Source organism: Cryptomeria japonica, chromosome 11 (genome assembly GCF_030272615.1).
Source record: "Cryptomeria japonica chromosome 11, Sugi_1.0, whole genome shotgun sequence".
NCBI lineage: Eukaryota > Viridiplantae > Streptophyta > Pinopsida > Cupressales > Cupressaceae > Cryptomeria > Cryptomeria japonica.
Window position 1 is genome coordinate 172,129,513 of NC_081415.1, and position 27,924 is coordinate 172,157,436.

Sequence of the window (27,924 nt, forward strand, 5' to 3'; positions counted from 1 at the left end):
CATTGCAATATTCAAGTTGGGAAGACTCAATCATGTTGATGAGGTTGTCATTGCTGGTATAAGTGTAATTTACTTTCGCACCTCCTTTTGTGTTTGAGGAATCACCTTGTTCATAAAAAGGTAAAGGATCTTTAAATGCTTTGTGATCAACATTTGTCGGGTGATTCCTGACAACAATTTTACCAGCATCTATGAGATCTTGAATCTCATGCTTGAGCTTCATGCTATTATTTGTGTTATGACCTTTATTTCGATGGTAGTCATGTTATTCATTTTCTCTCCACCATTTTGGTTTTACTTCTGGATCATATGGCCCAGAATTATTTGGTAGTGTTATCAGGTTGTTTGCCAATAAATTTTTTAAAGTGGATTCATATGACTATTCCAGAGGAGTGAATTTACGTCTAGGTTTCAAAAGCCAACATTGTTCTTTGAACCACTCTTTTACTTTCTTCGGAGGATTTTTTGTTATGATTTCAGCTGCTTTGAGGTCTTGTGTGCCACTAACCAAGTTAAATATCATGGGCTTTGAGTTGGTTTTAACAGTGTCTACCACTCTGTCATTAACAACATTTTTGTTCTTGTGTTTTCCATATTTCCAATACTTGTTCTTCTCTTTAGAGATAAATCTTGGTTGTGTTTCTTTCCAAGGTGAGATATCTCCTTTCTTTATAAGCACATCTTCCATTCCGATAGCATTATCTACCATTTTGTTGAATAATAGATGCACTTTCATTTGGATACTATATTTCAATTTATGGATCAGATTATTGACGAATATATTCATTTTCTCACAATCTAGAATAGGTCATGAATATCTAGAGAACGTCTTTCTCCAATGTTTTTAGGAAAGTGAGAAAAGCCTCCCCTATTTTTTGTTTGGTATTACAAAACTTGATCATAGTAATGGGGTGTCAAATGTTATAGGAGTATTGTTGTAGAAACAATTAGATTAATTCTTCAAAAGTTTTTATTCCCTTAGGTAGACTTGAGAACCATTCCATAGCTTGCTCTCTCAAACTTCTTGGGAAAAGGCACATGAGATACATTTGGTCATGCATGAACTCCATACATAAAGCACAAAATTCTCTGATGTGATCTTGAGGATCTAGGTACCATCATATTTGTCAAATTTTGGGATCTCAACTTGTGAAGAAAATGGAGGCATGTATAGGTTTTTGTCAAATGGAAATGGGCATATTGTCTCTAGAGAATATTGTTTTGGGGATTTATCCTTGTTTTTAAATTCTGTGATCTCAGTCTATAAGACTTGTAATTGTCTATGTACCATTATCAAAGGTGATTCTTCTTATTTAGTGATAAGAGTCTGAACATCATAACTAGTAGGAATTTTAGCACCTTGTTTTGCTAGTTCTAGAAAATAATCTTCTTTTTCTCTAGCCATGATAACCTTCATCATTTTTCAAAAATATTTATCCTTTTGACATCTATGAATATCAGTTTCTAGAGGTTCAGATTCTTCAAATTCACTTGATGAGGAATCATTGTCAGTGTCATGAATACTAAGGTTGTCTTCATTATTTTGTTCTAGTCTAGGTATAGTGGGAGGTAAAGGTTGATAAATAACTGGCACATCTAATGATGAAGGTTTATCAGTGAATAGGTCCTCTATGTAAAATGGGTTATCTTGATATGAAAAGGATTCCGCTTTTCCTTTGGCATCTTTCTTACGAGAACTTATGGTTCGAATAGGCATTTTTATAGACTGATATGACCTAAAGTTGTTTGTGATGCAGAAGTCAAGATCAAATTTAGAGCTAGTTGTTTGATTAACATATTGATTGAGAGAAACCACTAAGATTTAGTCTGGATTAACAAAAGATCTTTCTTGTGTAAGAGATTTATCTAAGTTGATTCGAGAAAAGTTGCTAAGACTCAATCTAGTTTCAGGAATGATCTATCCTGTATAAGACATTATCTAAGTGACTTAAGTTTCATAAGTAGTTGATTGAACTAGCTGAATGATGATCAACAAAATAGTGAAACACAAATGGCAGAGGTACATTTTTTTGACCTATTTATGCTCTGGATGATGATAACCAATTTTATGCTCTCTATATACTATTTTAGGAAAGTTTGACTATTCTGGACCAAAATTAGAGTTCATATGAAATTTTTTATAGGACCAGACAACAATTTAGTAGCTTCAGGACATTGACAACAGTATTTCATACGAGTTGCTACCTAGTATCGTATGACAGATGGGTATGTCTGAAACAACAAACTGATCAATGCAATATTTTATCATATGACACAGGATGCAGGGTGAAATCATAGTTCGCTAAATAGGATGATAGATAATCAGGACTCGTATGACACAAAATGCAGGCTCAAATGACAGACTATTAGGATTGATGGGATATCGTACGATACAAAATATGAAACGGGATGATAACTAAGAAGACTCATATGACTGTTTATTGGACAAAGGCAAAATTATGAGTATCAATGACTGAGCATGACTAGTTTTGAGGCAGACTGAATTTTCACTGATTGACGATGACTTGTTTAGACATAAACTGAGTTTTGACTAGGATAGACTAGTTTTGACTAGGATAGACTAGTTTTGATATGGACAGAGTTTCAACTAGGATAGACTAGTTTTGACATGGATAGAGTTTCGACTATGATAGACTAGTTTTGACATGGACAAAGTTTTGATCACTGAGTTAAATGTTTCTCCTTTTCTCCAGTTTTGGTATTCCAGTTTTAGTTTTAGGGATGAAAACATAGAAAATATGTAATATGAATAATAACTCCAATCACAACATACAAACCCTATGGAAATTGGTGAGAGAAGAAAACCTTTTCTTGTAGACTCAGGTACATACCCAATAGCTAATCAGAATACGACCACCGAGTCTCACTTAATGGATTCTCAATGTCGTATTAGCCAACTCCAAACGCTAATGGGGGCACAAAATGACAAGTATCTTGGGAGAGTTACTATCTCTCTTACACAAAGATTATCCCCCCTTTTGGAGGTGATTCAAGTAGCTTCTAATTTTAATTGGAACTAGTAATGGATCCATTTGACATGTCGAGCTATAAACTCAATTAAGAGGTCTCCCAGCCTTGAAAACCAAGGTTTAATATACATGAGGGTACACAGGAGAGCTATTCCCAAGCACTATCATTGACTTGATTTTCATCAAATCATGTTTATTTTATAGTGGGTTAGAGTACTTGGCATTTAGCTATTCCCACTTGGGTCATTCCCCTCTCATCGGTCATAATGGCTATAGAGTTATTATCTCTTTGGGAGGGTAGGCCCGCTAAAGATATACAAATCTAGAACTTAAGGAAAATGCCTCAAGGGTCTCGACTTTTGATTGTCTATAAAGACAAGAGCATACTCTCCCACCTCTCAGAATTTTCTTAAAACATGAAATACAGATTTGTTCTTTAACTAGATAGAAAGTTAGGTGCCTAAAAAATAAATTTAATGAATACACAATGTTTGCTCGAATATCCTCAGACAACCTGCAAAGACAACAAACTAGTGGTCATATTGTCTTTGTTTGACAAGCATATTCTTCGATAAGCATTCTCTAAAAATTGATTAGGCTGTAAAAATTTCTCAGATAGACAAAGAACAAGCCAGGGTCTGCGTCAGTATGATAAAAATTGAATGAGAAAACTTGGCAAACAAAATCTACTTTTTAACCCAGAAATATAGATTCACACGACAATTCTCACCAACTCGTACGATAACTGCAGTTTGTCATCTGACACTAGGAAAACTTGTATGACAATTTGTAGAAACTATTTGAACGAAAATCAAAATAAAAATAAATTTTAGACAAATAAAAAAAAAAAGTTAAGTCCCCGAGGCCGAAAAAATGTAGTCTTCCGCCCCATGGTGGGCACCAAAAATGTGTGTGTGAAAAAATGAAATAAGTATCATAGCTACAAGACACAACACTTCAATTAAGTCATTACATGTATGGTTAGACAGATATAATCATGAATAATAAAACCATAACCAATCGACCCATTGCCTTCTAAAAGATGCGAGTATAAGATTCCTCTCAAATTTGTATAAGCAATACCAGTGACTAGACTACACGAAGATGAAGGATTTAATCTATATGAGGATGATATTAAGCTAAATGGATGCAAGATGGATGAAAGATACAAGCAATCATAAAATATGCAAAAGTAAATTAAACTAAGATGCAATAATATCAAAAAGCAAGTATAATATATTCAATAACTCAAGAGAAAAAACTCTATAATAACAAATCTCTAGGGTGATTTGAATGAGAGATGAAGGCTGAATTTATAGAGAATCATAAGAGAGATCAAGAAAAAGCACAATTTAGGATAATTGAAACAATTGATAAATTAGATTTAGTTAACCTTGAGATGGATTCCAATTATAATTTGAATTGAAATGCATTTAGATTAGAAGTTTGAGTTGCACTGGTGATAAAATTTAATTAATTCCATGCATTTGTGATAAAAATAGGCAATTCAAAAAAAGAGTCTTTTCAATGCAACTGAACTTCTCTTTCTCAATAGTTTTGAGCTCTAATTTTAGAGAATGATTAATAATTCATTTAATTGCTTTTCCAATTTCAAGTTCTCAATTTAGAAGAAATAAATAATATCTAAAGTTTGATTTCTCTATCAATTCAATTCATTTATTTTATTTTCAATTTAACTCTTTCTTTCAATATTGATTCCTCTTTTGTAATAAATTAATTCCCTTTTTTATGATTAAATGGAAAATTTATTAATTAATTAAATATGCTAGGATATTTAATGAATTAAAATAGGATAATTGATCAAAATGATTTTCTTGGAATGATTCAATTAACTAAATAAATATTTAATTAATATAGAGTAATTGATTTTCCATGTAACATTCAATGATTAAAGAATTAATAATGTGCTCAAGATTGATATAATTGCCTTTGGTTACGACCTTGGTGATGTTGTCGAGATTAGGGGCCCATGGTTTAGATGACCATTTTTATGGTATTACACATACACGAGCATAGAGAGAGGTCCTAATGAGACATAGATGCAGTGTTATAAAGGTGGAGAAAACAGGGAGAAAGCTAGAAAGGAAAGAGGGAGAGAGAGGCTAGGAGGAAGAGGTGACAACCTAGAAAATAGAGAGAGGGGAGAGAGAGAGAGATAGAGAGAGAGAGAGTATGAGAGAGTAGGGGAGGAAGATATATATGAGGGTAAGCAAGGGAGAGATAAAGAGGGAGGGACAAACCATGGTTCATGGAGAGTGAGATGAGAGAGAAGAGAGAGAGAGAGAGAGAGTGAGTGAGAGTGATGTAGACAGTCTTGGAGCCTTATTGGTTTCACCTTCTTGAGTGACTTGTCCTACTCAACCCTACTACTACTCAAGTCCTTCCTATGGCACCTGGTAAGGGTTATGACAATGAGACCTCTAAGGTCTAACCTTCTTTAATTTCCTCTTAGGTATAGCCAATGCTTTCTGGACAATCAACTCCTCCACTTGAGGTTGTAACCTCCATTACTCACACTCACCTCTCTTGGTCTCCAACCACTCCTGCGAGGATCTTAACACACCAAATATTCTTATGGTTTCCCAATGCATTAATAAGGTATCTTAATTGTGTTGTGAATTTTAAGACTCCCCAACTCCATCACCATGGTTTCTCAAGCCTTCTAGGTCTCTACTGGCACCTAAATAGGCCTAATTGCATTAGCCCTCCTTAAGCGGTTTTTGGGGTTTAACTTGCAAAATTACCAAACAAGCCTAGCAATAAATCATGGATTCAGATATCCTTTTGGATGTTATAGACAATTCTTGAAAATTGCAACTGGGTTATCCGTACAAGTGTGGTTTCCAATGCTGCACTATTTTGTCAGGTTTTAGGCTTAACCGGTGGATTGACAAACTTGGTCTAGAACCCTTCACAATTCAAATATCTTGCTCTAAAATCCTTGGAAACATTTAAGGAAACTCTAAGGGCTTTCTATACATATTCCACTTGGGCCTACATCAATCTCCAAGTGCTCACAAATCACACTTTGCTTACTGTCCTAACTCACGTACTCCTAGTAGTGAGCCTAGGTCTCCATTGTTTCTCCTCCTTTTGGACCTGCAACATCACACACTCTATTCCAAAACTATATACAGACCCTAACCTATCATTCTTAATGATTTCAACAATTTCCATCAAAGAACATCTCGAGTAGAGCCATTTCTTGCTCTTAAACCCTACTTGCAAGGGTTTTGCTCCTAGTTGCAAAGAACGAGAGAAATCTTCACAACTTGGAATAATCAAACTTTAAAATATATCTTATTGAAATAAAATACAATGAACATACAAATATGGAAATAATTTTACACCATATAGTCCATACTGGACCATACAAGGAATGAAAAACAATACAAAACTGTCAAAAACTAGTGAAAACAAGATTGTTTCACAAACCAAAAGCTTACTCTTGCATTTACAATCCTCCCACCTGTAAAATAAATTTAAATTTGGATTATATCCATTATCTAGTTGGTTAAACCAATTTCTTAATGCCCGTAACCAAAAATGCAACTTTTGCAAGAAATTACAAAATATTGCTCAACAACTTTTGACAACTTTGGCTCTAGGATGCAAAGTTGCATTATAAGACTCCTAAAGGTCCTCAAACACCCTAGAAGACATAAAAAAGAATCAATTGACTCCTAATTCATGAATACATTCACCTGAAGTATTTTTTCTATGAACTACCTAAGCATCTCACTTCTCAGGTCAACAACATCCTGAGCACAATTGACTGAAACCAAAATTCGGATAACTCAACCATGGCTCTATTGAGTCCTCAATTGTAGGACCATTATTACATCATGCACTGACACAAACTAAAATCAAATCAAATCTTACATTCTTGGAGTGCTAGGTGCCCTCCACCATACTCCCTTGGGTCAAAGAACTCAAGTCCCTTGAGTTATAAGGTCTGAAATCTCCACTCCATGTTGAAACTATATCTACCTCTGACATCCACATGGCATCTAAATCTGGTAATCCTTTCCATTTAACAAGATAGTTCTTGTAAAATCCCTTCCTCATCTTTTTTTCTATCTTGGTATCCAAGATACTCTCTAACTCAACTAATTGACTAGGTGGCAAATCCTTTACCCAATCTTCATGAGCTAGTGATGGCATGTCTTTCTAATTTATTGGTGACTCTCCCTTGTATGGATAGAGATTAAATACATTGAAGATAGGAGATATCCCCAAGATAGGTGGAAGTTGAACCTCATGAGTAATCTGCCCATACTTGTCAACCACCTTGAGATCAGGTCTAATTTTCTTCATCATGAGCTTGATAGGCTACCCTTTTGGAAGTCTCTCTTCTTGCGATATGCCAGCACTAAGTCTCCTACTTGAAATTTTATCTTCTTCCTTGTTTTATAAACTTTAAGTGTGTACTGCTTGGATTTTTGTTGTAAGGACTGCCTTACCTTATCATGCACCTCTTTAATGCCCTCTGCAAAATTCCCCCCTTGTGCACTCTTTGGTTCCATTGAACTAAGATCTCTGAGCTCTAATATGCCCCTAGGATGGAATCCATACACTATCTCAAAATGACTTTTAATAGTTCTACGGTTCACTGAGTCATTATATGCATATTCTACCTGTCCAAGTACTAGATCCCAAGTTTTCCCATGTTGTTTGGTAAGATATATTAGAATGTTACGTAATGATTGGTTGACTACTTCTATCTGACCATCTGATTGAGGATGATAGGAAGATGAGAAAGATAACTTGGTTCCCAACTTCCTTCAAAGTTTCCTTCAAAAGTGGCTCAAAAACTTTACATCTCTATCACTCACAATGCTGATTGGAAGACCATGAATTATGACTATCTCCTTGAAGAAGAGGCCTGCAATATAGGTGGCATCATTGGTACTCTTGCAAGGTATCAAATGTGTCATTTTTCTTAACCTATCCACTACCACATACACCCTTTCAAATCCTCTTGGAGTACTAGGCAAGCTTAACACAAAATCCCTTCCCAAACATTCCCAAGGCCTCTGAGGTATGACCAAGGGATGATATAGACTTGCATTACTTGAGTTTCCTTTTTCTCTTTGGCATATGGTACATTTCTCTACAAATCTTCTCACTTTTGATTGCAGCTTGGGCCAATAATAAAACCTACCAACTTGCTCCAAAGTCTTATCAATGCCAAAATGACCTCCTAGTCCTCCTTAATGTTTCTCTTGAATAATATTTTGTCTCATAGAACATTGAGGTATGCAAAGAAGATGAACTTTAAACAGAAAATCCTCTTTTACCATTTATTTTGAATAAGAGACATGCGAGGTATTAGAAAAATCAGTACAACATTATATATCTTTGCAAAATCCTTATCATCTGTGTACAGGTCTTTTAACTCACTCAAACCCACCCTTTGCAATTGAATCTCCTGCATGGTCATGATTCACCTACATAGTGCATCAAAAACTTTGTTGGTTGTCCCTTTCTTGTGTTTAATAGTGAATGTATAAGATTGTAGGTACTCAACCCACTTTAGGTGTCTTTGGTTCAACTTCTCTTTCCCATTGAGAAAAATTAGAGCATGGTTGTTAGTGAAGACTACAAATTCTCTGGGTAGCAAGTAGTGACACCACTATTTTAGTGCTTGGACCATTTCATAAAACTCCAAGTCATATGTGGAGTACCTTTTCTTAGCTTCATTTAAGTTTTCTAAGAAGAAAGCTATAGGATGTCCCTCTTGGCTTAAAAATGCCCCTATTGCCCTTTGGCATGCATCACATTCTACTGTAAACAACTGATTGAAATCAGACAATCTAAGGGTTGGCAACTCTTCTATCTTGGTTTTCAACATATAAAACCCTTTATTGGCTTTCTCTATCTACTTAAAGTGACATTTAATCCCTCCTTTCATAGTATTGATAATAGGAGCACAAACATGGCTAAAGTTTTTCACAAACTTCCTATAAAAAGATGCCATTCCATGAAAGATTCTAACTTCACTTATGCCCCTAGGGATAGATCAACTAAGTATTTCTTCTACCTTACTTAGATCTACTTTTAAACATCCATGAGAAATAAAAAAACCAAGGTATACCAGCTCTGTTTTCAAAAACTCACATTTTTCAAGGTTAATCTTGAGTTGAGCCTCCTTCAACTTCTTCAAAACTAACTCCAAATGCTTGAGATGTTCCTCCTTGAACCTTCTATAGATCAAAATTTCATCAAGATATACAATTACAAATCTACCCATAAACTCAACTAAGACTTCATTCATGAGCCTTTGGAAGGTACTAGATGCATTGGTGAGGCCAAAAGGCATTACCAACCACTCATATAGGCTTGCATTGGTTCTAAAGGTTGTCTTCCATTCATCTCTAGGTCTGATTCTAATCTGATGGTAACTAGATTTTAAGTTCATCTTGAAAAAGTATCTTGCACCTCGTAGATTGTCTAATAGGTCCTTAATCCTTGGCATGGGAAACCGGTACCTTATGGTAATCTTGTTGATTGCTCTGCAGTCCATGCACATTCTCCATTTTCCTCCCTTCTTAGGAACTAACATAGTAGGAACAACACATGGACTCAAACTCTTCTTAACAAACCCTTTGTCTAAGAGTTCTTGCACTTGTTTAACGATCTCTTCATTTTGACTAGGTGTCATTTTGTAGGCAGCTTTGTTTGGTAGATTGGCCCCTGGTATTAAGTTTATTTGATGATTTATATATCTCATTAGAGGCTAGGAATCAGGTAAGTCATCCCCTATCACTTCTTCATATTATTTGAGTAGTCCTTGCAGCACTTGAGGCACTTCACTCATTGGATCTGCCTTAGATTCTTCACTAATTTTCAAAACTATAGCATGGCCTTGATTTCCTTCTTGTTTCAACACTTTGAGAAATTCTTTTCCACTCATTAGCATCACACTTGAGCCTATTTTTTTTTCTTCCTTTGGTTTAGGTAGTGGATCCATTTGATACTTTTTCCCATTCTTGGTGATAAAATGGTTGTTCTTCTCCCCATCATGAGTAGCTTTCACATCATACTACCATGAACGACCCAACAATAAATGACAAGCATCCATAGGCAATATGTCATAAAATAATCTGTCCTTGTACTCACCAATTTAAAAATCCACCCATCCTTGTTCATCAACCAATACATGTTGACCTTGGTTGAGCCATGACACCTTATAGGGGTATGAGGTGAGGTAATCTTTTTAGTTTGAGTTTGTCCACCATTTCAACTAAGACAATATTCTTAGTGGAAGTTGAATCTACTATCACTTTACAAATATTTCCATGTGACCTACAAGTGGTCCTAAATAAGCTTTTCCGTTGTGGTGGCTCTTGAGATTGGGGTATCTTGAGCACTGTTCTTATCATCATCAAAGTTTCTCCCTCTGTCACTAGGCCCACCTTACTGATTGTAGAAGTTAGACTCTAAGTGTCCTCCTCCTCCAATAATTGAGTTCTTCTTTCCACCATGTATGAACTTGTGGAGCTTGAGGATTTCCTCAAGAACTTACTCATGCTATGCCCAACTTGATTGCAATGGTAACATCTACCAGTGAAAACTATATTTCCCCTACCTGAGTTCCCAAACCTACCCCTAAAATTGCTTCTTCCTCTATAGGATCCTCTAAATTCTGCTCTATGAGAGTCTCCACTTCCTTCATGGCCTTGTTTCTCTTCACTTCTTGGTGATTGTTGCTCTCTACCAATGTTCCCTCTCCCCTATGTTTCTGATTTTTCTCACTCTTCCTTTTGATCTTCTCTTCTTCCCTTAGGGCCAACTGAAACCACTTATAAACAGAGTCTTGTATGAGGATACTTATTTCATCTTGTATATTCTGCCTAAGGCCATTCATATACTTGGCCAACTTCTCCACCTCATTCTCATGCTTCCTATTCCTCAAACTAAGCTTATGGAACTCTTCAGTGTATGCATTAACATCTAACTCCTTTTGTTTCAGATTTTGTAGTCTCTTATGAATTTGAACTTCATATTCTCCTAGAGGGAATTTTTCCTTAAGTCTGATCTTCATACACTCCCATGAAGTTATCCTCTTTTTTCCTTCTTGTATCCTTTCTTTCTGCACCATATTCTACCAAACGAATGCTGATCCTCTCATTCTTAATTTGGCCACATTAACTATTTTCTCTTTTGCTACCTCTTTGTAGTCAAAGTGATTATTGAGAGATTCTATCCAATCTAGCAACTCTTCTCCATTGATTCTTCCTCCATATGTGGTTAATCCATCCAGATTGTCCTTAGAAATGGATTTGACTGTATCTAGGAATAACTTTTGGTCTTGAGGCATAGCTACTACTATTGGTTCCTCCCCATCTTCCACTTCTTCATCAGTCTCATCACCCCATTCTGTCTTAACCTTTCCCTTCTCCTTCTTTACCTCTCTAGTTCCTCTGCTTCCTTTTGTATCCTTCAATCCTTCTATCATCTCTGCCACCATCTGTCAGATGGGTTATGGAGTCATTTCCTTTGGAGGAATTGAACTTTCTTTTGATTCTTCATAATCTAACATACAACAACTCTTTCAAATAATGTCTTTGATACCACTTTGATGCAGAGAGTCTTAGAGCCATTTTAGTTTCACCTTCTTGAGTGACTTGCCCTACTCAACCCTACTACTACTCAAGTCCTTCCTATTGCACTTGGTAAGGGTTATGACAATGAGACCTCCAAGGTCTAAACCTTCTTCACTTGCCTCCTAAATATAGCCAATGGTTTCTAGACAATCAACTACTCCACTTGAGGTTGTCACCTCAATTACTCACACACACCTCTCCTAGGCTCCAACCACTCTTGCGAGGATCTTAACAGACCAACTCTTCTTATGGTTTCTTAATGCATTAATAAGGTCTCTTCATCATGTTGTGAAGTTTAAGACTTCCCAAATCCATTGCCATTATTTCTCAAGCCTTCTAGGTCTCTATTGGCACCTAAATAGGCCTAATTGCATTAGCCCTCCTTAAGCGGTTTTTGGGGTTTAACTCACAAAATTCCCAAACAAGCCTAGGATAAATCATGGATTCAGATACCTTTTTGTAAGTTATAGACAATACTGGAAAATTGGATCCGGGTTATCCATACAGGTGTGGTTTCCAATGCTACACTATTTTGTGGGGTTTTAGGCTGAACTGGTGGATTGACTAACTTGGTCTAGAACCCTTCACTAGTAAAATCTTCTACTTTAAAAAAATTCGAAACCTTCAAGGACACTCTGAGGGATTTCCATACATGTGCCACTTGGGCCTGCATCAATCTCCAAATGCTCACAAATCATACTTTTCTTACTGTCCTAACTCACCTACTCCCAGCTGTGAGCCTAGGTGTTCATTGTTTCTCCTCCTCCTGGACCTACAACATCACACACTCTATTCAAAGGCTATATACAGACCCTAACCTATAATTCTTAATGATTTCAACAAGTTCCATCAAAGAACGCCTAGGCTAGAGCCATTTCTTCCTCTTAAACCCTACTTCCAAGGGTTTTGCTCCTAGTTGCAAAGAATGCGAGAAATCTTCACAACCTAGAACAATTGAACCTGCAAATCAACCTTATAGAAAGAAAATACAATGAACATACAAGATGGCAATTATTTTACACCATCTACGTACTGGACTGTACAAGCAATGAAAAATAATACAAAACTGTCAAATATCGGTGGAAACAAGATTGTTTCACAAACCAAAAACTTTCTCTTGCATTTCCAATCCTCCCACTTGTACAATGAACTAAAATTTGGCTTATATCCACTATTTTTAATCAGTTCAACCAACTACCTAATGCACACAACCAGAAATGTAACTTTTGCAAGAAATTGCCAAATGTTGCTCAATAACTTTTGACAACTTTGGCTTCAAGATGCAATTTTGCATTCTATTGCATTCTAAGACTCCCAAAGGTCCTCAAACACCCTAGAAGACCTAAACACAAATCAATTGACTCCTAATTCATAAATATATTCACCTGAAGTATTTTTCTTGTGAACAACCTAAGAATCTCACTTCTGAGGCTAACAACATCCTGAGCACAATTGACTCAAACCAAAATTTGGACAACCCAGCCATGGCTCTACTAAGTCCTCAATGGTTGGACCATTATTACATTACACACTAAAACTCAAACTAAAATAAAATCAAAGCTTACATTCTTGGAGTGCTAGGTTCCCTGCACCAGATAGAGGGAGGAATAAATATGACCACTACCCTCAACCCCATGTTTCCTAGATTATGTACCATCAATCTTTTACCTTATATCATAAATCTTATATCCTACAACCCATTATCTAAATACTATATTGGGGAGGGATAGGTGATGACTTGGAGAGGGGAGGAAGAGAGAAGAGGAGAGAGGGAAGAATAATGAGAAAGAGAGATCTAAGAAGAGAGGGAGAGGTGGGTAGGGACTGGCTGAGAGACCTAGAGAGGGAAGAGGTAGATAGGTGAGGGAGAGACAGAAGAAAGAAAGAGAGAAAAATAGGTATGGAGAGAGAGGTTGGGATGGATATGTAGTGATCAAGAGAACAAAGAGATAGTAGAGAGAAATAATAGGAGAAGAAGAGAGATGGAGGGGGGAAGGAAGGATAGATATGGAGATAAGGAGGGGAGGTGAGATAGAGAGGGAAATAATATAGGAGAGACCTAGAGAGGGGAGAGAGAGAAGAAAGGGAGAGTAATAGGTCTAGACTTTCTTAAAGATAAATAGGTGATAGAAGAGATAAACAAAGGAGAAAGTTTATAAAGGGAGATGGGTAAGGGGTGATGGAGAGAGTGGTGGAGAGGAAGGGAGAGAACTAGAAAGAGGATAATATAACACCCTAATAATGTGGGAATATGTTATTCATTTTCCTCACTAATAACTTACAAATATAGCTAGAAACATAGTATTCCTTGTATACACATCCCATATTTACAAAAAGAACAATGAATAACAAGTTATTTCTACTCAAATTAATTTTCAAATGTTATCTTATATATTTGAATGTTCTAGTTTTCCTTGGATATTAATGAGTCAATTATATTGTGAGATCTCACTTTTATAATTATTTTGATATAAGGCATTAGTTTTATGGTAACAAAGTTTGACTTGGATCCTCATTATCCTCCTCTTGTTTGTGTTTTCTTTCTTAGCTAATCCCTAAGTTACTATCATTATAATTCTTGATTTGAGTGTTTAATTATACTTTTAACTATCATTCTATAGTGTTGTAAATTGTAATCTTAGGGTGGAAGAAGTATTTGAAAACATCATATAATGCATCATGTTAGTCACAACGGGAGAAAAGCATGAGGAATGTCAATAGGATGTGAAATTAATCTAATTGATATCCTTGGAACATTGAATCATTTTTAGTGATGTCGCAATAGGAGAAAAGCATGAGGAATGTCACAATATGATGTGAAACCAACCTTCTCATAAATTGGGACCTCAATCACAAGAGTCCAACAACTTAATGTAATTTCCATTATATCCTTGGAACATTGAATGTTTTTTAGTGAAGTGTGTAGTTCCAAGCAATAACAATTTGAAGAGGGGGAGAGGAAATCCTAGTAATCTATATCTTCCAAAGGAAGAAAATTGAGGATTGAAAGAAAGAAAGGGTGAGTGTAGGAGAAGATATTGGTTTGATGGTCTTAAGGGCTCCAAATATTTAATATTCTAAGAACTGTCTTGTTATGTTTCTATGTATGATGGAATTATTTCTAATCAATAAATTTAGATGTTTACTTATGAAAGAGAGTGTGGTTTCTAAGTTTTCCAATTGGGACCCCTTTTATAAATAAAGGGAAAATGAGGTTATATTGAGTTTTGGGTTTTGGGTTAGGTGACCATTATAGATATAGTAAGGATTATAGGATATGAAAATGCTTTCGAAAAGTCATATTTTAAAATTTGAACAGGGACATGAGTTCCCACCCAATGCTCATGTCCAAACACAAGAATTAGTGTTCTTGAGGACTTACATCTTTATATTTTTAGGGATGACTATGGTGGAGCTCATGAAACTTCCTTTCCATGTCATATATTTTTGTAATCAAGGAAAATGCCAAAAATTGATTTGAATAATCTCAAAACATGACCACGAAGATGGAAATCAAAATGTGTATGTAAACATGAGTTGAAATTCGTAAAGTAGTTTTTTTTTTAATCTTTACACTTTGATAATCCTTTTTTCATCTTGGACCACTCGCTATTGATATCCTACACCTTCTTCTCAAATACAAGATCCTAGATGTCCAAATCATTGGAGATCTAAATAGGATAATTGAGGATTAATTATGTGATCATGATCACTCATAAATAAAAATGTAGACTAAAATAATATATTTATGAGAAATACAAATTAAATCTAAAAAAATAAAATAAAAATTACTTTATGTAATTGTTAGTTACAATATTCACCATGTCGCATCATGGAAGCCCAATTATGTAATAAAGGAATAACTAAAAAAAAGTTATCTATCAAATCATAATTTTTTTATAATAATGCTGAAATTTGCATATCCACATTGGTGTGTACTTATCGTTGGACCATTTTGAGAGAATGTCTTAGTGCGCAATTAATATCAAAAAATAATGCACTCTTGTACAAAGTTGTTCTCATTAACCTATGCCACTCATCCCCATTTTACACATTCTCCAACATATGGCTCCATCTTATTTATCTCTATACATACTCCCATGTATTGAATGTTCATTATATTCATTATTATCACCATTCCTATAAATCCATTCCATGGATTTAGATATTATGAGTTCCATGTATAGGGCCAATCTTATGGTTGTGGGATCAATCTTGCACCACCAAATCTAATCACCAAAAGTTTAAAATTCAAATTTAAATTTTGGTTCACTCTTGCTTGTTTCCTTCCTCTCATGAACTAATTTGGTATGCATTTCATGCAATTTATTAGTATATTAGTATTTTCAATTCATTCACAATCATCTGTTTAAAGAACAATTACATCCATGCATTATTGGCATATCATTCATATTTATTAAAGGAAAAAATGTTAAGAGTACTTCAACTAGAGCATTACAAAGAACTAAAATCTACATCATATCTAAATGTTTGAAGTTGTTGTTCTATATTATTTTTTTCACAATCATAAAATTGGTTGTACCAAGGGGTTTGACCTATGAGGATGCAACCCTTACAATCTAGTGATCTCCAGTAGGTGTTTGTAAACATTGCTAGTCCTTGGCATTCAAAAGAGCACAATGAATACATCAATAATTAGGAGTGCACATTATACAAATTAAATCTATAAACTATAATTCTTATATATTCTTATAGAAAATATCTAAAGCCATAGTTTCAACCTTCCACAAAGTTGAAAAATTATGCGAATCTCAAGACAAAGTACAATAGAAAAAAAAATCCAATATCGAGACAAGAAAAATTCAAAACATCAAAATCATTCTTCCTCCATTTTAAAAAATCTAAAATATGTAACCTACTTTAAACAATGGAATATAAACATTGTTAATTATTCCATAAAAATCCCCCTAATCTAAAAACTATTATTTAATATGTAGGACAAAGCACTACTAATTTTCTATTATGCTCTAAAACATAGATTAAATATTATAATCTAATTTAAATATTGCAAACTTTCCTCAAAACCCTAAATTGTGCACAACCAAAATTAAGTAGCAAAACATTGCTAATTTTCAACAATGCACTATACTCCATTGCCCAAAAACATTGCTATTGCCCTAAAATTTATGTAAAATCCATAACCTAATTCAAACAGAAGGGCAACATTGTTAATGAGAAAAATATAATGAATCAACAAGAAAAATTGAAACTCCTACATAAAAGAGTTTAACTCATAACAATGAATTCAAAATACTAAGATTTGTCACTACATCAAAATTGATATGTACTAGTGTATTTCCAAAAGAACATCTTCATCTAAACAATATGAATGCCCAAAAATACAACATCGAATTCAACCAATACATAATAATCACTCAATCTAAAAGATCCACTTACTAACTTCTACATAATCAATATTCCTCTGCAATTGTTTTCAAGCATGACCTCCATGCTTTTCCTGAAACACAATCTTGATGTTGAGTAAGTTTTCTAACATGTTGTTCCAGTAGAACTTCCTTCATACAACTATCCAAAAGCAAAGTTTTTAACTATTGTCTTGAAACCACAATCTTGAGTGTAAAACCCTTCTCTACATTAACATCATCTGCTCTTTTCTTGCCTCTACAAATACCATTTTTCTGTGCTGAGAAAGTTGAATGATCAACTTCAACGTGTGAGGGAACAAGATAATAAATTTCCTCACCTTTGAGTTTATTTTCTTGGGGAAGAGCATGGCCAACATTCCTTGAGTGTACAACCATACAATCCTCCTCAAAATCACTCTCCCTCACCAGATCTCCCACCACAACAAGAAACCTGTATTCCAACATTCTCCCATCCATTGCCATTACTTTTATGAATTTCTTGCATGTTTCTCATTGTACCTTGGGTTGCATGCAATTATTCATTACGTGGGCTTCAGCACAGTAGACTGCAATCTAAATCTAGAGATCAAAACCTATAAGAAGGAATGAGAAAGTGAACTAATTCCTTTATTAATGTTGTTCAAAAAGCCCTAAAATTGTCACAGGAGCTCACAAAGTGAACCATACGAAATAAGAGAACAAATAAAAGGTAATAAGTGATTGCAATGAATATTTCCAAAGATGAGATAACACAAGACATTGGGTCTTTCAAAGATGGAAAATTGCATTACAATGAATGTGAGGTGAAAGAAAGAAGTTAGAAAATAAATCTTGCAGCACAATAGTTTAGAGTACAGAATGAATCTTGCATTGAGTGTAGCAAAAGACCCGATTCAAACATTTTCCCAAACAATTTGATTGAAAAATCTACTAACATATGTAACAAATAACCAATGGCTCTTAGAGTAGTGAAAATAATAGGAAACCCTTTTCATGATTCCAAAAACTATAATTTGAATGGCATCATGGAGCATTGTGATGAAGGTTGTAATCAGAAATACCGAGAGCAGAAGAAATGCAGAGGAGTGGAAACAAGATTGGGACAGGGAAGGCCCAAGTGGAGGATTCTTGGCATCATCATCATCTTCACCAAGGAACCCACAGAGGAGTCAATCTTCATCTTGGCCTCCTCATCACCATGTTCTCCCTTGATGAACTCAAAAGCCCACTCATCACCATCACCCTCGAACAGGATCTTGATCATAGCCTCCTCCTCCTCCTTGAAGCTCCTAGGAACCACCTTTGCCAAAGTGTCGAATGTTGCTGACTAGAGGTCATGCTCAGATAGAATGGGTGAGCGAACTGTAGAGGAGAAGTCGTAAGAGAGCTTGCTTCTATTGTTGCTCCACTTGTTTTGGCCTGCAAGTTTTGATTGTATACCCAACTTACATACCTGAACCTACTTCGATGTTATTTGTTCCTGGAGCATCAACATCATCGACCAACTACTCCATTCGGATTGGTATTTCGTGAAATGAGAAACTAAAAATATGCTAGGCAAGACAAAGATGTAAAATATGCTGGGCGGGAGAGTGGTTTTTAAAATATGCTAGGTGGGAGAGTCGTTTTAAAATAAACAGTACAAACAAAAACGTGAGCCGAAACGTCTGTCCCTACCTGTGACTGTGACCGTGAGAGCGGCCGGAAAATGTTAGGCACGTGCAAATGCTTTCTGTCAACCGCAAAATGATAATTTGGCTCCACATCAGCCAAATGGTGGGTCCCCGAACATGTCTCGTGACATCATGAAGGGCATGCAATTTTGAAGCCGCATCATGACATGGCATACCGTTTTGGAGCCGGAATAGCTACAGCCGTGTCTTGGCTGATGGGCCGGATTTGAAGCGGGAAACGGGGGCAATTCAAACCGACGGGAACGGAATCTCTCGAAATGGTAACATTGAATGAGACGGAACGGGAACGGAAACGGCGAATGGTGATCTGTAAACACGGTACACTGCGGGAACGACCGGATTAATGGGATCCACATGGTCCGGCCACATAAGCGCTTCGAGTGTCTTTGGTTTGGCCGGATGATAAATGATCTGAATACGACACTGGTTTCTGGACGAGAATTGAAGGTATGAGCGAAAACTTTTATGAATTTTTCTGGTCTATCCATAAGAAAAAGAGATAATAATGATCAGGGAATAAATGATCTGTATACGACACCTATTTCTGGACGAAAATTAAAGAGAAAAAAGTTTTATTCCATTCCCTTCCACTGATACACCTTTATCGACTCCTGTTTTACACGAAAAAACCTTGTATTGCCCTATATAAACACCATCAAACTGCAAATCATGAAGACAACGTACTCACTCATTTGTATTGTTCATTGCTTTTTGAATCTCCTTTCCTAATCTATATGCAAGTATGGCATCCTGCCAGCCGTATCTTAGCCCACGTCTGCAGGGACAGATTGTGAGTGGCTTCTGCAAGCCCTATCCTCATCTTAATCTGGGTATCACAACTAACAAGGAAAATCTTGTTCCCTTCGATTGCAAGCTAACGATTGCTGCCCGTAATTCCAATGACCCAACTCAGGTGTGCATGTACGTTGTAGTTGAATTTATGTCCATAACTGATATTTACTTAAATGCATTTCTTTGAGTGAAAATTGCTTTCTTGGATCACTTTTAATATTTAAGTATTGTGATATACAGAAGTGGGTGATAGTAGAGACAGAGAGTGATAATGATAGTGATAAAAACGCTTTTGCCTTTGTGAACGCGTCCACTGGGCATGCCATTTGTGCTAAGGGTGACGAGGTATTATTGAGCTCATTTTGTTGTTTACATAGTGCTTCTTTTTCAGACAGAATTATTACACTAGAGTCCTCTGAATCAACTGTGTAATAATATTGTTTCACTTTAGAGATTCTTTGTTTTTAAAGTGTTTTTGAATTTGGCATATTGACTGTACATATCGCAATTGCTGGTAAAACTGTGGTTGCTTACTGGCAGGTTGTCTTGATAGAGTATAAGGTTGATAATGTTGATAAGAGTTTGCTCTGGACTCTGAGTGAGGAAATTGGAGATGGGTTTAAGAACCTAATTAGCGCAGATGGCAGGGTTTGGACTTTAGAGTCTGGTGACCAGGGCATTAAAATTATGCTACGGACCAGCAACGGCCAGGACAATCAGCTCGGGAAATTCCTTCCCTCTAACTAGAAGGATTATCATATTATATGATGAATGGAGATATATATTTGCTATTACGTAGCTTACACTAAAGGTTAGTGTAGTTTGGGGAAATCAGGAGTACATTTTGTAACGTCTAATTACTATAAATAAAGGTTGTCTAAAGTTTATAGTACAGGGTTTTAATTGATATGTTACAATTTGTGTTTGGTTTGATATATTATTTAGAAATTAAATATGAATCTTAATTTAAATTTTATAAGTAATTAAATTAATATTTAGAAAAATTTAAACAAAATAAATTGTAAGTACATTAAACAGTGGGATTTAAAATAACACATTTTATAATCTTGTAAAATAATGTTAACAATGTAATATATTAAGCATAAAATTATTTATTTTTAAAGTGGAGTTCTTAATTAGAACTTACATGTGGAGGATTGGGAACAACAAGGAATATACAACAACAACGACTTAATAGAAAATTGACACAAAAATTGACACAAACACTACAATCCAACTAAATATTCTTCACTTTCAACCTACATGAAACTAACATATACTAACTAACTAAATTCTCTTGCAAATTTGTGAAGCTCTAATGCAATCTTAAATGAGAATGCTCTTAAGAGTTAAAAAAAATTCACCATTTGATTATAGCAAACAATAGAATTTCGTCCAGTGATTGTAATCTCCTATAAAATTTTATTTACAAAAGAAAATTGAATAAAAGTACGAAAATAAAGTAAATTGATATAAGATGATGGCAAATTTACATAACATAAATATTTTTCTCTTATTATATATTAAAAGTCAAAATTGAGTACCCACAATCTCACAAACATAATAAAGAAACACACACCAACCCACCCACCAACACACACATCCACACCGGCATCGACACCCATACTCATACCGACCCACACACCATCACATGCATAAACATAAATTTAAAAGGGATATCAATAATTTGAGTATTCTTAGACATGCAGGCAAACTAGAACTATATGTGGGTTGTATGGATTTACCTTACTCTTGATAAAGTATCTCTATAATTATAGGTAAAATAGTTTTTTCTAGATGTCATTAAATTTTGACTAGTGTGGTGTTGTTATTGATGTTGATATTATGCTTATGTGAGATGTGATTCAATTGTTTTAATTGTATATTATCAAATCAAGGTGTGCATGAAAGAAAACAACTGCACTTTTATTTGTATTACCTAAAATATTTGAGGTGATATTTTAATTGAGAAGTAAAACTACTAATTAAGATAATATATGCCAAGATATAAGTTAATCTAGACATGTAGAAACTTTTGAAAACTTTAAGATAATACATTTTTCATAAGTTTCACTACAATGTGAAAGAATACGAATCCCAGTGGGAGAAGGAGAGAATTTGAACAATTGAACAATGGTGATGAGGATGGTAACAATGATGCTATCAGTATTTATTCAGTCTACTCCAATGGTATTGAAGATCCTGCTAGGTTTTTTTGGGTGATTTCTATCTTATGCTTGAGTCTCTATGTTAGGTCTTGGTTTCTAGACACTTTGGCTAGATGCTTTATGGCTAGTGATAGATTGAACGAAGGTTCTAGCTAGTGTGTGAGTCATGAGACGAATGTGACTATTGGGATTTGTTTGTTCCTTCCTTTCTATGCCCCTTTTCCTAATTCTAGGTTCACCAATCATGGTGTTGGCATGGGAGTGGGTTCCTCAAGTGTTAGTGATGGCAAGGCTAATGATAGTTTAGTCAATGTTGAAGGAGATGGATCTTTAAAGGAGGAATTTTATTTTTGCTTGCATGGAGAGGGTTCCTTTGAGATCTATTTTTTCTTTGTTATTTTTAGAGTGGGTTATAAGGTTAGTTTCCTATATCATTCATCAGAAATTATTGTGTGGCTTTTGGGGATCCCTAGTCACATATTAAGATCATGAAGGAGGTGAGTTTTCTATTTACATTTTATGTTGGCTTTTGCATGGCCTATAAGAATTTGAGCATTCCATAGAAGTTTCTTAGGACTGAGCTGGTTCTATTTCATTGCTTGGGTGTCCCTTGGTAGGTTCACCTTAGAATATGGTAGCTATAATTTATATAATCTCTAAGATAGACTTTGAACATCTTTAGTTATTTAAGGTGGGGGCTTCTTTTTCTTAGATATAGAATATTTTTTTAAAGCTAGTCTCTAGAGTGGTATTGGTGTCCCTTATGGACCATCTTCTAAATACTAGATTTATTTAATTTATTAGTCCTTTTAATGTTGCTTGTTTAGAGCTATTTGTTCCTTGACCATAGTTCTAGGGCAAAGAGGATGTAGATTTTTTGTTGGCTTGTCTTTTTTATTGTTCACCTCATACTAAGTTGGCTATCCTAGAGGCCTCTAGGGTAGGTTCTGAGTTCTTTCAGATCATTGGTGTATGATCTTCTATTGCCCAAAACTTGTTATTTTTTCTTTCCTTTTTTATCTAGTGTTTGAATTTATTCCTATTGATGCTACTTTTCTATTGTTGGCTTATATGATAGAAGAGATTGATGTGTTTTATTTTGGTGTCAACTTGGGTAAAAGGTCTCCTTCTACCCAACTTAAAATGATTGTCACTTTATCTTCTTATTCACCTTTAATTCTATGCTACCACTATGAGGTGTCTTCAGATGCCTTAACTTAAGATATTACTACTCCTTATCTGATTGAGGTGGATTCTACTCTTAAAGGTTATACTGGATTTTTGTCCCAATGTTGGCAGGAAGTGGTTGATTGGATTTATCTAATGATATCTTTAATATGAAGACTATTTGAGATTAGGTTTACTCTAACAAAAGGTTACTCCACCCAACATAGACACACTAAAAAACAATAGATCGGATTAATTAGACAAATACAATAAGGAAAGAATCCAATTTCTATCGCTTTCATGAAAATGAATTAGAATTCTCATAACATTATAGGTTATGTCCACATGGGCTTTCTTATTACAAACAAAATTACTTCTATCCAAAAATATACAAGCTGAAGCCCCAATATTCAAATTAGAATTATCCTCTTTAACCTTAATTCACGTTCTTTATCTTATTAAATGTAATCACCTTCAAAAAAAATTGAAAGTTTAACTCCCTATTTTTTGGCACTAGAAGTCCAAATACTCATTTTCTCACTCAACAAGAAATTTAAAATTTGAATTTTGGTAGTACAATGTAACATACTAACTCAAGTGAACTGATAGGTGCATGTAAAACTCTATGCCACCTTGGCCAAAGGTTTTATATAATTATTAAACATGATGAATGTGTAGTCATTATTCACAACTTCATTAAACTTGTTACTAGAGTACTTAAGTTCTAGTTGATTGGACATGGTGGACTTAACCACTTCAACATGCTAACATTACAATATTTTTACTTTTTACGGTAGGTTACACAAAACTCAATTAGATGAAGTTTCAAATATAGTCAACTTAATAATTTTAAGTAGATGATAGGTTGGAGTGATTTGTGGAGGTGATGGGGCTAGGGTTTGTAGGGTTGAAGGTCTTAAGGAAGATGATGTTGAGATGGATGGTCTTGTCTAGATGCCTAGTGGTTCTTTTTGCTAGCATCCCGTGGAGTTTGTTGGTTGTGGTGGAGATTCTATTGTCTATTTTTCCTTTTGGTGGGTCGAGCAAGGTTCGGTGGTGCATTCTATTAGAGTTATTGGTGAGTCTATTATAGGCATTTCTCATGTGGGCATTTTTAGTGTCTTGGTCAGTGGTGCTCCACTCTAAGTTAGGGTTCTTTGTTGGGTTTTTTCCTCTCCTATTGCCTCTATTGTTTGGTCTATGATATGGTTTTTCTTCTACTCCTCTATTTAAGGATATATTACTCTTTTATTTCCCCTTGCATTGGAGGTGTGTGGTTTGGTGTTGGGCCCATTCCTTGGTTGGCCTCTCTAGCCATTTTTTTTGCCACCTCTTCTAGATATTTATTAGGTTTTGTGGTTATAGGTTTCTTTGGAATTTTTGGAGGAACCCGTTGTGGTTTATTTCTATTGTGTTGCAAGGTTTTTCCTTAGGTTGTCTTGTTTAATTCTCCAACTTTTGGTGGTCCTTTGTTAGTTCTAGATGGGTGTTCATTGTTTTGGGGCATTTCCTTATAGGGTGTGCTCCATGTGTTCCTTTTCCTTGTCTTTCCCATGTTGTTTATCACTTAGTCTGTTTTTGTTTCTCAGTTAGCCTATTATTGATAATTTTCAAGGGCATAGTTTGGTTGTGTGTTTTCCCTATTTTGTTTTGGAGCTCATTTGGGATTTGACCTTTTGAATTCTTCTGCCCATTAGATGGGAAAGAATGAATTGATGACAATCCAAAATGCAAAACCGAGTATTTGTGGTATACATAGAATCTAGAAAACACATTTGAAGTATGTCTTATGCCTCCTAGGAAACGTTGTGAGCACTGTGAAGCCATTGTTTCATGGACTTCTTTTGTCTACTACTCTTCTCATCAGATCTATTTAGAAAATGATTCACTAGCTCTTTTTTTATCTTCAAGCATTCAAATTCTTCCATGAAGTTTATGACTATGCTCACCTCATCAGTAGCTCTTTGAATGGACATCTCACATTTTCCAACCATGGCCTCTACAAGTATATGCATGAGCTTCAAATTTAGATATTAAAAATGTCACCTCCTACAAAATAGAGTAGTAGATAAAATTGAATGTAAAAAATTATGACCAAGAATGGCCCCATTAAAATTCTCTCTGAAAACCACAAAACCTTTGTTCTCATCCAAAATTATTGTAGGCAAGAACGTAGGAAATCTTCTTTCTAAAGATTTCGTGAAAATTTTGTAAAGCGTATTACAAAGGAAGATGGGTTCGAAATTTGTAAACATTTCATGGCTTTGGGCCCTTTTGATAAGAGCAATAAAAATAACATTCATTTATTTAAAAATAATTCTAATTTCTTCTAGATTCTTCAAAGTTCCAATAGTAAATCATGACAAACAACCTCCAAATAATTTTGGAAAACACAAAGTGATATATCCATCTTGACCAAGTTCTTTATCACGAGCCATGGAAAATACCATAGATTTTAATTTAGATATAGAAAAATTTTCCACAAGGGAATCATTCTAAGTAGCACTCACAATCAAGGGAAATCAGTCTAAGAACGATGAGGAAAACTTAAAATGAGGAGGTCTTTACTTAGAAACCCATGAAAGAAAGAAACTACATTAATTCATCAACAACCTTAGATTGCAATATCTCACAAGACATACTCCTAATCTAATAAATTGATTGAATTGTCTCCTTAACTTGGCATAAGCAAATAACTTAGTATATCTATCTCCATCCCTTAGCCACAATTCCCAAGACTTTTTCCTCCAACAGACCTCTTCGTGTGAGCAAGAAGCTAATGATAGATTTTATTTAAATCTTTACCCAATTCAAAAAATAAGTAATCCATATCCTACTAGATTACATTCTTATTCAAAGATGCTCACTTACCTTCAACAGATTGATTATCAATTTTTTATTTATTTTGAAATGATGCTTATTCCATTCACAAATCTTCCCTTTAAGAAATTTTGGTTTCCTGCAAAACTATAACATATGAGATCCTCTAATGAAAGGTGCATTTTCCTAGTTATGTGTAATCATAGTGATAAATGAGGAATCCCTAAACCAAATAGATTTCATCTTAACAGGATGCTTCAACCTTCATCTCTCCTAAAAAAAAGGTTAAGCAAATCAAAAACTAGTCTGATCCACATGCAATTAAAAATGATGAGTCAAATTTATGATTAGTTACAAACCATTGGTAAGACAAGAAGAATTACAATTGATATTTCTCACTATAGATATTATTTATTTTCAGGTTGTTCTGGAATTCATGCTAGTACTTGTACATATGGTAATTGATGATACAACTGTGGTTATTTACTAGCAAGTGGTTGTTGCAAGGTGTGTACCCTTGGTCATTTTGGTTGTGTAGCATAGCACTCAGGTTTGTGATAATTCTTAGCCACCTCCCATGGATTCAATAAATCTCATGGTTGTATTGAGAATTAACAGGTCAATATTTTGGTGAAATGACAATTGTACTTTTAACAAGTGGTATAAAAGCCTAGGTCACAAATTCAAACCCATTACTTTCACTAGGGGAATTTTTTGAATGGTCTAGTATACTAAGATAGGGGGCAACATGCAGGGTGGGGGCGGTGAATCAGTATTCATCAACAATAAAAACTTTCCTATGATATTAACCTTAGTAATTAATCTCATCAACATGAATCAACAAACGTAGAATAATGAAAGACAGAGTCACAAGATAGATGCCGAAGTTTTATACATGGAAAACCCAAATTGGATAAAACACAAAGAGGGTTAACTCTCAAGATAATATAACTAGTTATATGGTGTTTACTAAAGTGGCTCACTACCATATGGCTCATTGCATGATTACAACATGTCTTATTGCCTAAATTCTCACTGCAACAAAAATAATGAATTGAAGAAAATTGCATCTCTAAATGCATGAGGTCAGTTCCAAGATAAGATGAAGTAGAAAAGCAACTACTTACCATAGATCCGATAATGGATCTCTGTGACACTTTATCCAACCTATCAACGCAATTGCTTGCAATAGATCTGGTAAGGGAATATTGCAACATTGTCTTCAATCTATCTACATCAATATAACTATTCTCGCAAACTTTTCACTCACACACACGCTCTTACACACTCTTTCACACTTCCACAGATCTATATTTTATCTCTCTATGTTTCTTCTTCTCTTATCTACATACACATACATCTCATATCACACTCTTGCTTACTTGGAACGAAGCTCTGGAATGGGATTCTATAAAACTAGTTCATCAACTTCATCAATTGGGGGTTAGAAGTTGTAAGAAGGTTATGGACCGCGACATCATGAGATGATACCGTGTGTTCCAAGATGACTAGGAAGACCGGCGGTGTGGCCACTAACAATGTTGGGATAGAGGATGATATGGCACTGATATGTCATGGGTTTAATTGGTCCACAAGCCTCGAGAGAAGGTCAATTGCCACATTGACCATTAATGATCATTTTATTTTGCTAGGTTGAGCAGGATTTGCAACTGAGTTTTAGTTTTTTTGTTTTTAAAGGGTCATTAAAGGTATTGGTTGTCATCCACGTGGGAAAGATAAGATGAACATAATGTAGGCTTGTCGACTTAGAGTAGATAGTGACGAGTTGAAATTTTTAAATGCTGACTCAGAGCTTGTGGAAGGTTTTGGTGAGTTAAAGATTGATTAGACAAGCAACGACAATGTCCCAGAGGCATGAAAGGATTGGAGTAACTTTTGAATTTGATATTAAGGATCACAAGTTCCCTAATGAAATCAGAGATTGCTTGTTGATAGGGATTTTGAAGCAGAAAATATACTCATGGAAGAATAAAATCAGAACAAAACCATTCGCACAAGGTGAACTTATGCAGGAGGTAGTGGATTGATGGCCTAGAGGTGACAGTGACCTAGGTTTGTAGGCATGATTACTCGAATCTATAGTTGGCACGATGAGAAGAAAATATTAGGATGATGATTCTTCATATGAATGAGCACTACCATTTTGAATTGAACTTCGGTTATAAATTTAGTAGGGTGGTGATAAATGGATAGAAAGGATACAAAATTCTTCATTTTCTGAGAGCAGTTTTTCATCAGTAAAGAAGATGATGTTT

General features: G+C 35.1%; 1 protein-coding gene across 1 annotated transcript; it reads left to right on the plus strand.

Annotated features, from left to right (window-relative positions):
- Nucleotides 1–19,386: 19,386 nt before the first annotated feature.
- LOC131036957 (ricin B-like lectin EULS3) lies at nt 19,387–20,385 on the plus strand. The gene is made up of 3 exons (XM_057968991.2): nt 19,387–19,614; nt 19,734–19,838; nt 20,034–20,385. Exons 1-3 carry the CDS (start codon nt 19,444–19,446, stop codon nt 20,238–20,240), a joined length of 483 nt encoding a protein of 160 aa, XP_057824974.2. The 5' UTR covers nt 19,387–19,443; the 3' UTR covers nt 20,241–20,385.
- The last annotated feature ends 7,539 nt before the right edge of the window (nt 20,386–27,924 follow it).

Excerpts from the sequence above, each read along its gene's own strand:
- LOC131036957 (XM_057968991.2), top strand. The coding sequence starts at position 19,444 with ATGGCATCCTGCCAGCCGTATCTTAGCCCACGTCTGCAGGGACAGATT. Across the intron at positions 19,615-19,733 it reads ATTCCAATGACCCAACTCAG|AAGTGGGTGATAGTAGAGAC; the intron begins GTGTGCATGTAC and ends TGTGATATACAG. Across the intron at positions 19,839-20,033 it reads TTTGTGCTAAGGGTGACGAG|GTTGTCTTGATAGAGTATAA; the intron begins GTATTATTGAGC and ends GCTTACTGGCAG.